At 41.4% G+C, this 16,514-nt stretch overlaps 1 protein-coding gene across 3 annotated transcripts in view; it reads left to right on the top strand.

Annotated features, from left to right (window-relative positions):
- Fam120a (family with sequence similarity 120A) overlaps positions 1-16,514 on the top strand; it is a 96,267-nt gene that overhangs the window by 29,807 nt on the left and 49,946 nt on the right. For all 3 annotated transcript variants that reach the window (XM_048341751.1, XM_048341832.1, XM_048341916.1), the window contains exons 4-7: positions 4,575-4,703; positions 5,693-5,789; positions 14,902-14,999; positions 15,184-15,467. In XM_048341751.1, the coding sequence (XP_048197708.1) occupies positions 4,575-4,703; positions 5,693-5,789; positions 14,902-14,999; positions 15,184-15,467 (608 nt within the window). The remainder of the gene's footprint in view (positions 1-4,574; positions 4,704-5,692; positions 5,790-14,901; positions 15,000-15,183; positions 15,468-16,514) is intronic.

Below are 16,514 nucleotides of genomic sequence, written 5' to 3'. Positions count from 1 at the left end.
ATTTTCACCTACTGCAGGATTCTCTGGAATGTAACTAACTTGTGATGGGTGAGGGATCACCATTTACACATTAAAAAAATGCACAATAGAGTGAAACCACAATAACTGAACCGTGATATAGCAAGGGACGACTGTATGTTCATATGGCATTGCAGTTTTCTTTCTGTTTCCTGGCTGCTTTGCTGTAGGCAGAGAGGAAGCTGCAGTGAGAACAGCGTTGAGAACAGTGCTGTGAAGTTGTCCGGCACATAAGCAGGCAAGAGCTTACTTGAACTGGATTTAGATTGCTGGATTAGGAACCAGCTAGAAGGAAGTAGGTGCTGGCTGCAAAGGCTTGTGGTTGTCTGTGAAGCAATTGTAGAGGATGGAACACTGCACAGTCAACATCTATCTGGCAGCATTTAGTATTCAGAATGATTTAGGGGACACTTTTCATTACAGGGGGTCTGTTCATGTCCAGATCTGTTGACCAGTGTGGTGGATGGGGAGCCATGGGAAGGGTATCTACTGGAGTGAGAACAGCAGCTGTTCTTTCTACTTTGGAGTAAGATAGATTAGACAAAGCTGCCTCATTGCTCACTGCCAGCAATAGGCTTTACCTTGCCTCTGCTGGAATGCCCTTTGAATATTTTGGCCATTCAACTTCAATTCTTGCCATGTTTTACTGTCATTTGTTTTGTATGTAAAACCACCTACAGTGACCTGCATTTTAAATACTGCAAGCAGCATAAGCAGATAGACATTTGTGGAGTATCAAGGATTTAAGTGGTCTGCTACCCAAAAGATGAGGCAGAGAACGAGGCTGAGATTGAGTTGTGGCCATCAAGGATAATCCGCAGTTGACCTGCCCCTTCTGATGAGGTATTCTCAGTAAGAAGGTACTTAAGTGTCACTTAGTAGAAGCAAGCATAAGGGAACTGGGTAAGGACAGGGAGGGGTTTCTGTCCTGGCCTTGCTACTCAGACTGTCCTGGTAGCCCCTTGTGTTTTGCATACTGTGAATGTGTTAGTTTGAGTGTGCTTTGTGCTTCCATATTTGACGTGAGCATGTGTGTATCGGTAGCTTTTTCTGCAAATGTGCAATTGGATTTCTAGGAAAGTACTCATAGCCCATTTTCCACAAACATTTCAGTAGGAACCAAAACATAATAAGTACTACCCTAGGAAGTTCAGGGCAACTAGTGAAACAGGAAAAAAAATGTTTTTAAGAGAAAACCATTGCCTTTTAAAAAAGTTTGGTCAGAAATTATTTTAGTGTAACAGGGCAAAATAGGGAAAGATGGAGGAAAATGTCTTAAAAAGAGAGATATATTTCCAGCTCCCTGTGAGGGAAATGGAAATAAAGACTCCCAACCATTGTTTGTTTGTTTTTTTATTTTTTGTTTTTGTTTTTGTTTTTGCCAGTCCTGGGGCTTGAACTCGGCCTGAGCACTGTCCCTGGCTTCCTTTTGCTCAACCTAGCACTCTACCACTTAAACCACAGTACCACTTCCGGCTTTTTCTGTTTAGGTGGTACTGAGGAATCCAGCCCACTGTTTCATGCATGCTAGGCAAGCACTCTACCACTAACCCACATTCCCAGCCCCTGTTTGTTTTTGTTTTTTTATATACAGGAAATAAACTTTATTTATCTCTTCTTCCCAGATGACATTGCCAACAGTTACGGATTTGCATACAATAGTTATTTATTGACTGTTTACAATTTGCAATAGTATTCTTTCCTCTGAAAAATATAAGTACAGAAACTAACAATGAGGTACCACCATTTGGGTGTTTTTTTAAATATAATTTTAGCTACATGTTGGTGGCTCATGCCTGTAATCCTAGCTACTCAGGAGGCTAAAACCTGAGGATGGAAGAGTTCAAGGCTAGCCTGGGCAAGAAAGTCTGAGAAACTCTTATCTCCATTTAACCACCAGAAAACCAGAGTGGTACTGTGGCTCAAGTGGTAGAACACTAGCCTTTAGCCTGAAGAGCTCAGGGACAGTGCTCAAGCCCAGAGTACATGCCCCACGACTGACAAAAAAAAAAGCTTGTGTGTGTGTGTGTGTGTGTGTGTGTGTGTGTGTGTGTGTGTATACATATATGCAAATTTTATTGTTATTATTAAAGAATTGTACAGAGGGGTTACAATAAGGTAATGAGTACAGTTCTTCTTGAATAATGTCACCTTTTCCTTCAGATTCCCCCCTCCTGTCTCTGCCCACAAGTTGTATAGTTTATTTTTGCACATACTGAACACCATGACTGCATTTGTTTATCCTTCCTCCCTCATTTCTGTGCTCTCCTTTTGCTGTCTCTCAAAATGGGGACCCCCCCCCCCACAAAACCAAACAATAACAAAAATGTTTCTATTTCCTGGAATTCATATATTAACATATTTTAGATGTTCAGGAGAGTTATTCCTTTGGGTTCCTCTAAGGGTATCTACCTTTAGTCTGTTGGTTTGTGTATAAATTCATAGAGCCTTATGTAAGTTATCATGTCCAGTTATATTTTAGATGTAGCTTCCACATATGAGAGAAAACACGCACCATTTTCTCTGAGCTTGGGTTACCTCATTTAACATGATTTGTTCTAGGTCCATTTATTTCCTTGCAAATAACATAATATTCTTTTTAATGGCTGAGTGTAATATTCCATTATATACAGGTACTACACTTTTTTGATCTCACATGATGTTGTAGGACATCTGGGCTCTTTCTATAACTTGGTTATTGTGAATAGTGAAGTAATGAACATGGATGTTCAAGTGTCTTACGGTATCCTGACTTGTAATGTGGTAGATGCCCAAGAGTCTAACAATTGCATTTTAAAAAAGGGAAATTTAAAGTAGTGTTACGAATCTAGAAATTAGTGTGTTTTTGTTTCTAGGTTTCCTTAGTTTGAGCTTTCCTAATTCTTTCCTTGTGTCCTTCCCTTCTTCCCTCCCTCCCTTTGTTTTTGTTGTTTAAAGCAACTCAATTATTAGATCTCAGAGGTGGAGGCTAGAAGCCCAAAATTGGCCTCACAAGGCTAAAGTCAGGATGTCAGCAGGCCTTTATTGCTCCTGAAGGTTCCAGGAAGAATTTCTGTTGCCTGGTCTTTTCCACTTTCTAGCAGCTACCTACATACCTTAGTTTATGGCCCCTTCTCCATTGTCAAAGCCTGCAGTGGCACGTCATATCCTAGTCATCCAACTTGACTATGACACTAACTGCTTGCATCCCTTCCTGGATTTATAGGATGTTTTGATGGTTACATTGAGTCCATCAAGATAATACAAGAAAGTATTCTTATTCTAAGATCAGCTGACTAGCAATCTTAATTCTACTTTGCTCCATAACACAATGCACACAGGCTCTTGAGAGCCTTACAGCAGTGAGATGCTAAAGACCTTGAATTCTTTTGTGCTCTTGATCTGCTAATTTATCTTTTTCTAACTATTTTTTATTTTAAAGATTTTATTGTAAAGGTGATATATACAGGGGGATTACAGTTACATAAGGCACGTAATGAATACATTTCTTTTGAATAGTGTTAGTCCCTCCCTCATTCTCTTCCAGTTTTTCCTTTCCCAACTTCCCTACCCCTCAAGTTGTATAGTTCATTTCCAACACACTATCTAATGACTATCACTGCTGAATTGGTTCACCTTTTGTTCCACCATTTCTGTTCCCCCTTCCCTTCCCCAAATCAAATAGACTTATATATAAGACAAAAGGTACAAAAATCAAAAATAGCAATGAAAGGGAATAAACCAAAGGGGGGGAAAAAAGAAAACCTAAGTGAAGTAAACTAGACCTAAAGAAACATAGGTTGCATAGTTTTCCTCATTTATTTTTTTTAAGTTTTTATTATAAAACTGATGTACAGAGAGGTTACAGTTTCATACGTTAGGCATTGGATACATTTCTTGTACTGTTTGTTACCTTGTCCCTCATACCCCCAGTTTTCCTCATTTATAATAATTAGAATGTGCCTATAAATCTACAAGTAAACCCAATGGATTAAACAGCACTCTAAACATTCACACAGTGAGAACAAAGAAGGATATTCTTAGGAGAGGATCACACGTGCTCCATAACTGTTGTTAAATAATGAGATATTCAAATACCTCATTGCACATTCTTTGTCCCTCTTCATCAGACATGCCCTTCAAGTGGGTATTAGAAACATTATTTCCAGTTCAGAGCTGAACTAGGCCTTTGAAGGTAGATGCAGCAGGCACTGGGTAAATGCAGTTTCAGGTGTCCTAACTCCACAGATCATGCCAGTATCAAGTTTTGCCTGTAGATGTGGGAAGGAAGGAAGCTAATAGTAGCTCAGGCTTTTCTTGTGAGATGCTCTTTGCTTAGTTCCTTGTGGTGTTTAGGTCCTGCTCTCAGACTTCTAGAGTTGTGCTTACGGTGTTTTATATAACAGGATTTGAGTAGCTGGGTTGTATTTTGTCACCTGCAACACTTTGGAAAGACATAGGGCCACAGTCGCACAGAGAGGTGAGAGGTGGCAAGTGGGTCCTGATGAGATGCTAACTGAAGTGCTGGAGTTTCTTGTTTTCATGCTGGCTGCTGACATGTGCATTTGTCTTCCCAGGTCCGGGCCCATCAGCTGGTCTTGCCACCTTGCGATGTAGTGATTAAAGCTGTAGCTGACTATGTCCGCAATATTCAGGACACCTCTGACCTGGATGCCATAGCTAAAGATGTTTTCCAGCATTCACAGGTAAAAACACAGGGTTATGAGATAGGGCTTTGCGTGGTGATGTGGCCAGATTGGGAGGTGTAAGCTGACTGGGTATGCCTGAGTCAAGTTCTTGCTTGGCTTGGCCTGTCAGGCCAATATGAAGGAGCCCTAGGCACAGGGCCAAAAGATGAGGCTGCCCTGACATGTCCACCCTTGACTGGGTGGTCTCAGCAGCTTTTCCCCTTTTCTAGCCTCACTTTTAGCCTGAATTGAAAAAGAGATTAGAGTAGGTGATTGCTAAATCTCCACTATTCCTACTTTCTGCTAGTAAGATCTGTATTCCAGGGGCTGGGAATATGGCCTAGTGGTAAAGTGCTTGCCTCTCATACATGAAACCCTGGGTTTGATTCTTCAGCACCACATATATAGAAAAATCAGAAGTGGTGCTGTTGCTCAAGTGGTAGAGTGCTACTCTTGATCAGAAAGAAGCCAGGGACAGACAGTGCTCAGGCCCTGAGTTCAAGCCCCAGGACTGGCAAAAAAAATAAATAAATCTGTATTTCAGGGCTTTTACAATATGAACTTATCAGATTGATTGATCATATGTGATTGTAGATCTCTGATTTGTCTACCCTTCTGGGATAGTCAGAGATATTTTTTCTTCTTTTTTTGAAGGAAGTAGGAAATGCAAGCAACTCAGTCTTTGTAGACTAGGTGAGGTTTGGATGTGACCATTGGCTGGTTGAACCCTTGTGAGGATCAGAGCCATAGCAGAGCTAAAGTCAGAGTTCTTGAGATAGTGCTCAGCCCTGCTGTCAGCTCAGAGTTCTGCTTTCTAACTACATTTTCTTTAAAAGAGTTAATTTCATTTTGATTCAGTAGTAATCCTTTGAAAGTTTTAATGTCATTCTATATTCTTATCTATCTTGAAAGTCTGTAAGAGTATTATACATGTGCTGAATTGTAAAATATATTCATATGTATATATGACCAGTGGCATAACTAAGGTTTTCCTACATCTGCTTCAGTCTAGAACAGATGACAAAGTTATTCGATTTAAGAGAGCAATTGGATATTACTCAGCGACTAGTAAGCCTATGTCATTTCATCCACCACATTACTTAGGTAAGTAAATAAGGCCTCTCTGTGATCAGTGTTAACCATTTGATAATCCAGCAGTTTAATTTTTTTAGCTACCAGGTCTTACACATTTATTCATTGCAAGTGTGGTTTTGTTTTTATTTACACACATAAATATAGTCCAGTTTTCTAGTAATACTTGAGAGTATTAAGGACTAATTCACAACTATTGTGAGCAAATTCACAGACTAAGAAAAAGGTTGGGGCCATGGAAACACAGACTGGCAGGTCACAGCAATGTGGAAGTGTTAAGTGTCTCTTGTCCCCCTAAAGACACAGGAGGGCCTCTGGAACTGTAAATGATTTGTTAAATATATTAACTTCCTCTTCTTTTGCTTTTGTGAAAAGATGAGATGTAATACAGAGATTTGAAATTTGGGATTGAAGATTTTATAAGCTAGCCTGAAGCCTGCTTGTATATTATGTCTAATGAGAAGTTGTACAGCACTGATCCATGAATACTCTCCTTTTTCCTAAATTAAATCTACCTTGTAAAGATGCAGAGCAATGGAAGCCTGAGAAAAAGTAACACAACTCTGTTGAAATTGTGATGCTTGCTTCATGTCAACTATTGGGGAGGGAGGAGCTGAAAAGTGTCCCTAAGAGCTGGCCTTTACTATGATTGATAGGACTCTTTCATGGGTTCAAGTGTGCCACCTGTGTGCAAGGCACTGGAGACACAGATTGGAGACAGGCTGGCTCAGGATGACTGTGTTTACAAGTGGAGGGTGGGCAAGTCACTATGGCCTTACTATGTGTGAGATGTTATGGATGAAGGAGGTAGAAAAGGAAGCCTGGACTGCTGCTTTCCTGTTGACAGTGTGGACAGCCACAGGCTTCTATTGGTACATTATGCTTTACTCACTTATAGACTCTACAACTCATTTACCTCACAGCTACCAGAGTGCTGTTTAAAAATGTGTATCTTCGGCTGGGAATGTGGCTTAGTGGTAGATTGCTTGCCTAGCATGCAGGAAGTCCTGGGTTCTATTCCTCAGCATCACATAACCAGACAAGGCTGGAAGTGGCACCATGGCTCAAGAGGTAGAGTGCTAGCCTTGAGCAAAAAAGAAGCTAGGGACAGTGCTTAGGCTCTGAGTCCAAGCCCCAGTACTGGCAAAAAAAAAAAAAAAAAAAAAAAAAAGTGTATCAGACCACACTGAAACCCTCCAGGGGCTTCCCATTATACTTGGAATGAGTTCCCTGCTCCTTACCTCACTTGCGCCTTGATTCAGCCGCTTCTGCCTACAGCATACCACTCATACCCAAGGCCCAGCCTTCTTTCTTGCCTTTCATGAGCCAAGCTAGTTTCTGCTTGTGGCCTTTGCAATGGCTCTTATGCCTGGAGCACTCCTTTTCCTGATCCCCTTTATGTTTGGGCCACCTGATATGTAAACGGCCAGTAGTAGGGGTTCTCTGACAGTTTCTGTAACCCCTCCATATTTCCCTATGCACTTATGCCTCCCTTCTTCACCCCTTCCCTCCAGGAAAGTATAAGGACTGGGACAACTAGGACCTATTTAGTATGCCCAGTGAATACGTATTTGACTGAATGAAATCCACTAACAATTCGTACACCAGGGAAGTAAAATGAAAAGATATGTTTGGGATTGCTCTTAGAGAAGGAGCAGGGTATGGAAAGAGAGAAACTTAAATATACTATTATGTCAGTTAACGCCATTGTGCAGCATACCTTGCACACAGGAGATGTTTATTTTGTTTGTTTTTGCCAGTCCTGGGCCTTGAACTCAGGGCCTGAACACTGTCCCTGGCTTCTTTTTGCTCAAGGCTTAGCACTCTGCCACTTGAGTCACAGTATCACTTCTGGCCATTTTCTGTATATGTGGTGCTGAGGAACTGAATCCAGGGCTTCATGTATATGAGGCAAGCACTCTTGCCACTAGGCCATATTCCCAGCTCCAGGAGATGTTTAATAATTGATTATTGAGATAATGTAAAGGATGAAGTCAACTCTAGGTACTTCACATGTCCCATCTGACCCTACCACTCTCTGTCCTTGGGTTTCCTGTTCTAATAGAGTGATATCACTGTAATAGAATGTATGAACATTCAAGAGATAAATTGTACAAAAGTGCTTTTGTGAAGTACAGTAGTAAATTTCAGTGGCAGATGTTATGGTTGTTATAGGTAGAATGGCTTAAGAGGGCGCCAAATGACTGAATGAATGATGAAATGTTGAAATGAAAAGTCAGAAAGCCTGAAAGTTGCAGGCAGAAATGAAATAATAGGTGTCTCTGTCAACATGCTGTGCCTCCTCTTATTAGGGTCTTGTTTGTTTGTTTGCTACTGTAACAAAATGCTCGAAGCTGGGTAACTCCAAAAAGAAAAGAGATCTCTCTTTAGTCCACAGTTGTAGAAATTTCAAGGGCCAGTAGCTTGCGCCAGTTCTGTTGTGGTGTGAGGACCTCATGATAGATGGGACTACAGATGCAGGAGTGTACTAGAGTGAGAGATCATATTCAAAGCAGCAAGACAGTGACTGGGGTTCTATAATCCTTTTTTGAAGGAAGCACTCTCAATAACCTACTGTCTTCCAGGTAAGCTCCACCTGCGCTTTTCTTGTTTTTTCTTTTCCCTGGTACTTTGGACTTCACTTCTTACTAAACAGGCATTTAGTTACTTGAATTATGCCTCTAGCCAAAACCTCATCATTTAAAGTTCAATTAACTTCTATACCACAGAACTGAGGACCAAGCCCTCAAGACAGCTAGGCCTATATCAGCTCTGGGACTTCAAAAGTTTTCTAGAGCTTCTCATGGTCTCCTTAATTTTTGGCTGCCTAAAGAAATTTCCCCTCTACACACCCCCTAGCAGAATTTGGAGTACTTCCCAGATAGTGGGGATAGAAATTGAGTCCCAAGTACATCTACACTGTTGCATATGGGGCACTCCTTGGGGCAGTTGTGGTTTAAGCAGTCATTACAGGATACAAGAGGAAAAAATAGAAGAGTAAATGTGAAGAAAAATGGTATAGTCCACGTTCTGTATCTGTGGATTTCACATCAGCTGTATTTGACCAATCTCGAGTTGAAAATACTTGGAAAAAAACCACCTGTCTATACTAAGCCTGTACATCCTTCCTCCATATTTATTCTTTAAGCAATACAGTATAAAACGTTTACGTATCTTTTACATAATATTAAAGATTGTAAGTAATCTAGGAATGATTTACTGTATCCAAAGAGGATACAGTATAGTTTGTATGCAGATAAGCCATTTTATATAAAGGACTCGAGCATTTGTAGATTTTAGTATCCACTGGAGTTCCTGGAACCAGTCCTCTAGAAAGACTAAGGAACAAATGTACACCTAATATTTGGCATTGATTTAGGCTAATAACCATTTTGAAGATACTTTGAATAAGCAAAGTGAGTTTTAAGTTAAATTTTAAATTTGAACAGCTTTAAAATATGCCCTACCAAGTGCTTTCATGTCCTTAACTATTAAATGACGTTTTAGATATTTTGTAGATAGCATTCATTCACTTAAACTTCATTTAGGGGTATAATTATAAAAGAATTTGGGGGGTGTGGAGGGATCATTTCCAGACAGGCTGATATAGGTAACTCCCTGGAGATCCTCCTGCAGAACATTTCCAGGTGCTTCTTTGGCAGGCTAATAAAGCAGACAGGACTGCAGCAGGGCAATAGGGCAGGGAACTGGGGCAGTGTAACCACTTTGAAGTGGTTCTGTGTTGGATGGGAGATATGATGAGAGAGGTGAGGGGAGATCAAGAAGGCAGGTTTCTTCTAAGTTATATGCTCACAATTTTATAATCCACAAAAATGGATTCTCAGAAAATTGCTTTTTTTATTTTTTCTGATCACTGTTGAGAAACACAAGCAATATGGAGATAGCAGTTGTTGAGTTTTACTTTGCCCTCTACCAGCCCTGCCCAGTGAAAGAATGAGGATAAGGGAAAACAGTGCCAACATGAGGAGGTGCTTTCTTAGCATCCTATAGTTAGGCCACAGATATGCATCCATAGGAATGTTTTTTAAGTCACAGGTAGATGGTGAATGTTCCTTGGTGAGCTCTTCTAGAACTACCTGTTGTCCATTAAGTTATTCTAAGGAAAATAAAACACCTCCCAGTTTTACAACTTGTCTGTATTAATCAGGAAATTAAGATACATGTAGGGTTTGGAAGACATTTTATGCTGAAAGGGTGGTTATGGGGATGAATGGGTGAAGCTCATTCTAAGCCTCTAGGATTTTAGATACTCCTTCAAACTGCTGTACTAGGGGCTTGGGCCTCAGGAACCTATACTATCAGTTTTTTGTGACTACTCATGAAATACCTGAAGCCCAGCTACTTATGAAGAAAAGAAATTTATTTAGTGTACAGTTTTGAAAGGTCTGGGGTCTGGTACTGGTCTGCCCAGCTCTGGTGAGGACCTCCTGGCTGCATCATGCCATGCTAGTTAGCAGTGGCAGGAATGCATGTCTGAGAACTATTGCTTATCCTCACTTCTTTCCCTCCCACCCCCCACCCCCTGAACCCTATGGGTCTTTTGCAATGTTGGAACAATAAAACAAACCTCTCAGATCTCCAGACAGTTACTGAATTTATAGAAAGAAACACAGACATGTATACACACATGCACATATGTCCTCATTGTCCCAGCAGTGATGAAAGGCACAGACTGGATAAGTGTGGTACTTTTCTGTTTTGTGGTGCAGGGGATCAGAGCCAGGTCCTTCTGCATGCTAGGCAAGTGCTCTACCACTGAGCTGCAGATATGTGGTATTTTTGAAGGATGAATAAAAGAATATGTTCTAGTTCATATTGTCTCTGTGCCATGGGTCTCAGGAAATATCTATTCTTGAACTTAAAAAAAAAAGTACAGATACAACGGATACTTCCTTTTTATGCATTCACTTTTAGAACCATTGTGCCAGGACATACGGCTCTGGGGCTAGTAGTGATTTGTCCTTTCTGTCACAGCACACAGCTACAATTGCTCACTAGGGAATCACCATTGAACGTAAGCTGCAGTAAAAAAATGTCACATGGGCTGGGGATATAGCCTAGTGGCAAGAGTGCCTGCCTCGGATACACGAGGCCCTAGGTTCGATTCCCCAGCACCACATATACAGAAAACGGCCAGAAGTGGCGCTGTGGCTCAAGTGGCGGAGTGCTAGCCTTGAGCGGGAAGAAGCCAGGGACAGTGCTCAGGCCCTGAGTCCAAGGCCCAGGACTGGCCAAAAAAAAAAAAAAAAATGTCACAGTTGAGTTCTCAAGATGTGTGGTTTCCTGTTTAAACCAGTAACTTGAAAAGCTTTGACAGAAATTTAAAGTAACAGATAATACAGGTGCAGAGGCCAACACATGGGCACAAGCTAGTGCTAGTGGACATTTGAAAAGCTGCCAAGTAAAGCAGAGGCCCACCAATGCTGAAGAAAACAGCCATTGTGTGTAACTCGCCTTCCTTGTGAAAAGTAAACAAACTCCCACTATTCATGTGTTCAAATGGTTAAAATATAAACCCCTAAAATGGTGGTGAAGAAGTGGAACTCAGGAGCTCTCTGTTGCTGGTTGGGGAGAATGCAAAATGGTACACTTTACAAGACAATTTGACAGTTACTTACAAAAGGTAACATACTCTTACTGTGAGATCGAGCAGTGGTTTCTGTGGCTATTTACCCATAGGAGTTGAAAACTGAGCCAAATAAAAACCTGCACTTGGGTGTTCATGCCAGCTTTATTCCTAACTGCCTGCACCTGGAAGCAGCCATGATGGATGAATGGATAAATTGACATACCAGACAATGGAGTGTTATTTGACACCAAAGAAATGGGCTATCTGGCCATAAAAAGACACTGGCGAAGAAGCCACTCACTTGAGGTTCCATACTGTGTGGAGTATGTTTCCATTTTTCTATAGAAAAAAAGGCAGAATTATTTCAAGGGTAGGAGGGAATAGTGGTACATAAAGGTACCTAAAGCACTTTGGGGCAACAAAATTACTCTTTATGCTATTATAATGATGAATACATGTGTGTTATAAAGATTTCCTTGAAGCCAGGCACTGGGGGTTCACACCTGTAATCCTAGCTACTCAGAAGGCTGAGATCTGTGGAACATGGTTCGAAGCCAGCCTTAGCAGAAAAGTCTGACTCTTTATCTCCAATAAATTACTCAGAAAAAGCAAGAAGTGGCAGTGTGACTCAAGTGGTAGAGTGCTAGCCTCAAGCACAAAGAGGCTCGGGCAGCACCAAGGATTTTCTGAAATCGGGGCTAGTCATCACTGAGTAGAGACCAGGTAGGAGGAATACAGTATTAAGAGCCAGACCAACTCTTGTTGGTGTTGTATAAGCAGCTAGTGAAACAGCCCTGCTCAATTGTTGACTTCTCTGATTCTTAGGAAGTTCAAGCTTGTACAGTGGCTCATGAGTGTATACCTAGCTGTTTGGGCTTATATTGCAAGGATGGCAGTTTCAGGCCAAGATAGGAAAAAGTTTGCAAGACCCTATCTCAAAAAAATTGTCACAGTGGCAGCATGTGTGTCATTGTACATGGAAAGTGTAAATAGAAGGATGATGGTTTAGGTAGGCCTAGCAGAAAGCAAGACACTATTGCGGAAATGTAGATAGCAAAATATGCTGAGGATTTGGCTTAAGTGGTAACAATCACAAGGCCCTGGCTTCAGGATTACCAGTGCCTGGCTAACGCTGTTTTTAAAGCAACTTTAGAAAAGTTTACAGTAGCACTTGTCTGCATTTTGAGATTTTACAGGAAAAAAAAAACCCTACTTTGCTCCTATTTTGCATTTTGTTAATGTAACATCTCTTGAAATGGTATGTCAGGTTAACAGAAGAGTCTTTGTTAGGTTGAGCTAGGAGTGGGACGTGTGAGGTGTGTCTGACTGCCTTTGGAAGTTGGGATTTTTTTTTAAACACTATATCTTTAAAAAGTTTCATAGTTCGGGCTGGGAATATGGCCTAGTGACAAGAGTGCTTGCCTCATATACATGAGGCCCTGAGTTCGATTCCTCAGCACCACATATACAGAAAATGGCCAGAAGTGGCGCTGTGGCTCAAGTGGCAGAGTGCTAGCCTTGAGCAAAAAAGAAAGCCAGGAACAGTGCTCAGGCCCTGAGTTCACCGCCCAGGACTGGCCAAGTTCAATGTACAAACACTGGGCAGCTCTATGTAGACCTCATGTGTCCATGGATGTGGATCACAGAGCAGAACTTTGTGGTCTAAGGGAAGTCAGTGGGCACCTCAGAGTCTGTTGTGCCTGCTGGTTTACTGTACAAAAAAAAGTCCATAAAATCAAAGAAATACTTTTAAATGTTCCCTCGTGTAGCAATTGAGCATTCTTCCTCCATTCTTTGTCTCCTAGCTTTGCTTGTCTCTCTAACAGAAGTTACCTGTAGCATGTGTTAGTGAGAGGAAGGGACTTGGACATGGGTACTGCTGTCTCCACTTAGTGCTGATGGCCCTTCTGAGAAAGACATCCTTGTTGTGGAAAGGGAGACCCTCCTTCTGCTCAGTAGCACGTGGTATAGAGAACAAGAACTGATTTAGAGGAAGGCTGGGTGGTTAGGCATTTTCTCAGGCTTTAGGAAAATGAAGGCAAATGAGTCTATATTTTCTAGTGCTAGATTAAGTTAGAATAGTGGCTTGCTTTCTGGAATCACCGAGTTTAGAGTCATTGATTGCAAACAATGATTTAGATTTCTGTAGAAATCTTTGTTTTGATGCTATAATACTAGTTTGTTTAAAGGAAGGTTTCTGCTTTTCAGGGAGTTTTTTAGCATGTTATAGACAAAAGCAGAATAACATAGAAATGATCACCTTTCCCTGATAGTTGTGGTTATGTAACCTATTAATCCCAGGCTTCCATTTTTATTATTTAGAGTTAGCTATGGAAGGTCAGCTACAAGAATTTATGTTAGACTTTTTTATGGTGCCAGTAAAAAAAAGCTAGACATTTCTTGTGCTGGTACTGGGGCTTGGATTCAGTGCCTCATGCTCTCACTTAACTTTTTCACTCAAGGCTAATACTCTACCACTTGAGCCATACCTCTACTTCTGGCTTTTTGCTGGTTAATTAGATACGAATCTCATGGATTTGTCTGTCCAGGCTGATTTTGACCTTCCATCCTCTCAGATCTCTGCCTCCTGAGTAGCTAGGATTACAGGTGAGAGCCACTAGTGCTCAGTTTTTACAGTGCAATAAATGGTGATATTAGGGCTTATTTGAATTTTATAATATTCTTTTGTTCAAATCTGGGAGTTAGAATCCCTATTTGGACCTTTAACAACTGCAGCATCTTTTACCTCACACCCAGAGGTTTGGATCTAATGGAACTTGTGTGATGTGTCTGTGAGTGTGCCCATACACAAACAAGCCAGCAGTTTTCTTTGTTTGGTTCAAAGGTGAAAAGTGAAAGATTTCTTTCTTATGGGAACCAGAATTACAGACTGTTGGCACTTCAGAGTTTGAGAGCTATAGGTTGCTGGAGATGGGAATTTCAGATGGATGATAGCATGTGGTAGCTTCTCATTGGGTAAAAGGAAATGAGCCTGTGCTTCTCTCCCAACCTCAATGGGCTGTGTCTTTACTCTCAGAAGGCAGTGAGTCCTCAGAGCATGTTGAGTTCTGCATTTGAAGGCCTGGTTTTGCCCTTACTTGTATTGCCCAAGAAGCAACTTGTCAGCTTGATAGTGGAAGTTTGCTTTGAGAGAGTGAGAAGCAAGGTTTGGGATGTATTTGCATGTGTATTTAATTGTCAGTAGGAGGTAAGAGGTGGTGGTTGTCTAGACGGCTCTCTTACCTTAAGAGAAGCACTTTTGCTGCTTAAAGGGGGAATACCAAGTTCAGGGAATCCTGCACTTGATTTTGTTCCCTTTTCACAGAAAGCTGAGGAAGCGTCTGGTTCTGCTGAAATTTCAGGCCAGGAACTTCTTATTCAACTACAGTTTTTGAAGATTTCTGAGAAATGAGACAAGTGGTAGAATCCAAGTAGGGTGAAACATATGGGCTGTGGTATATAGCTCTAGGATGTCCTGGGGAAATGACATTCTCTTAACAGTTGTTTTCTTCTCTTCCCATGTTGGTGAAACAGCCAGACCAAATCCATTTGGAATGCCTGGGATGGTGCCACCATATGTTCCCCCTCAGATGCTCAACATTCCACATAATCCTCTGCACGCAAAGCCCTTGGTAAGGTGTCCCCTGAGGCAGGTGGGACTTATAAAGATTACTAGGTTTATTCAATTCTTGGGTTTATATAGGATAGATACCAGAGTTTGTTGATTAAAAGTTACCTGAATGGACACAGGCAGTCCAGGCAGGCCTGCCTTAGGTGCCACAAATCTCCTGTGCTAACTTGTGCTGTGTGCTTCAGGCCCCACAGGTACCCAGCCCAGGGGGCGCCCCAGGCCAGAGTCCGTATCCATACAGCCTCACTGAGCCAGCCCTTACTTTGGATACGGGTGGGAAGAATCTGACGGAGCAGAACAGCTATAGCAACATTCCTCATGAGGGGAAGCACACGCCACTGTATGAGCGGTCCTCACCTATCAACCCAGCCCAAAGTGGCAGCCCCAATCACGTGGATTCTACTTACTTCCCTGGCTCTTCCACATCATCATCGTCAGACAACGACGAGGGCAGTGGAGGGGCGACCAAGTGAGTGTTCGCAGTCACAGAGTGCTCCCTGGTGCCTGTGATCTGGGGGGCTCCCTTCTGGCCACAGCTGCTCAGGTGTTTGGCTCAGAGGCAACTGCTGCAGGTAGGTGCTGCACCCTATCCATAGGCTAGGACTGCATAGGGTGAAGCAAGGAAGAGGAGACCTGATCTGTGAGGTCTCCATGAAGTCAAGTCTGCACTGTCCTGGTCTCATGGCCTGGGCTACAGTAAACTTTCTAGGGAGGGGTCTGACAGAAACTAGAACTTGAGCTTTATCAGGGGGGTGGTGCTGCTGCTGATCTCCACAGATACCAATTCCTGTAGCTTCTGGATTTCCTTTTCCTTTCCAAATTCAACAGCTCATATAACCATTCTTGAAATAGTACTGTTTGTCTAGCAAGAAGCATGGAAAATTGCTTGGTCCTAGGCTAGAATTCTTGAATTGTGAAATTGACAAATATACAGTTGGTTAACATCCTAAAATTTTTTTTATTATTATTTTCAAATGTTATGTAAAGGGGTTTCAATTTAACATGTCTGTGTGTACACACCAGTTAGTTAAAATCCAACCAAGGAAATATTTTTTTTTAATTCAGGAAGGAGAGAAAAGTTATTTCCGGAAATGTTTTTTTTTAATATATTTATTGTTAGTGTAAAGATGTATAGATGGAATTCCAGTTACCTGAGTCAGATAAAGAGTACATTTCTTTTGAACAATATTACTTCTCCCTCACTCTCCCAGTTTTTCTCTCCCATCTCCACCCAACATAGTATCTAGTGAGTATCACTGCTACATTTTTCACTTTTGTCCCATCATTTCTGTATGCCCCATACACAGATAAATGAACTAACAAGACAAAAGGAAATGAAAACAAAAACAGCAACAAAGAGAAAAGAGCCTCTTGTTTTCATTTCCTGGAGTTTATTCCAATAAATATTATTTTATATAGTCAGATGCCACATAGCTTATTGTGCCTATGTGATCCTGTCCTAAGAATATCCTCCTTAGGTCTCACTCTGTATGAAAGTCTTTCCATTTCCTTATGA

The sequence above is a fragment of the Perognathus longimembris genome, chromosome 1, assembly GCF_023159225.1.
Source record: "Perognathus longimembris pacificus isolate PPM17 chromosome 1, ASM2315922v1, whole genome shotgun sequence".
NCBI lineage: Eukaryota > Metazoa > Chordata > Mammalia > Rodentia > Heteromyidae > Perognathus > Perognathus longimembris.
Note: the sequence above shows the minus strand (reverse complement) of the source record. Positions and strands in the feature narration are given on the sequence as shown.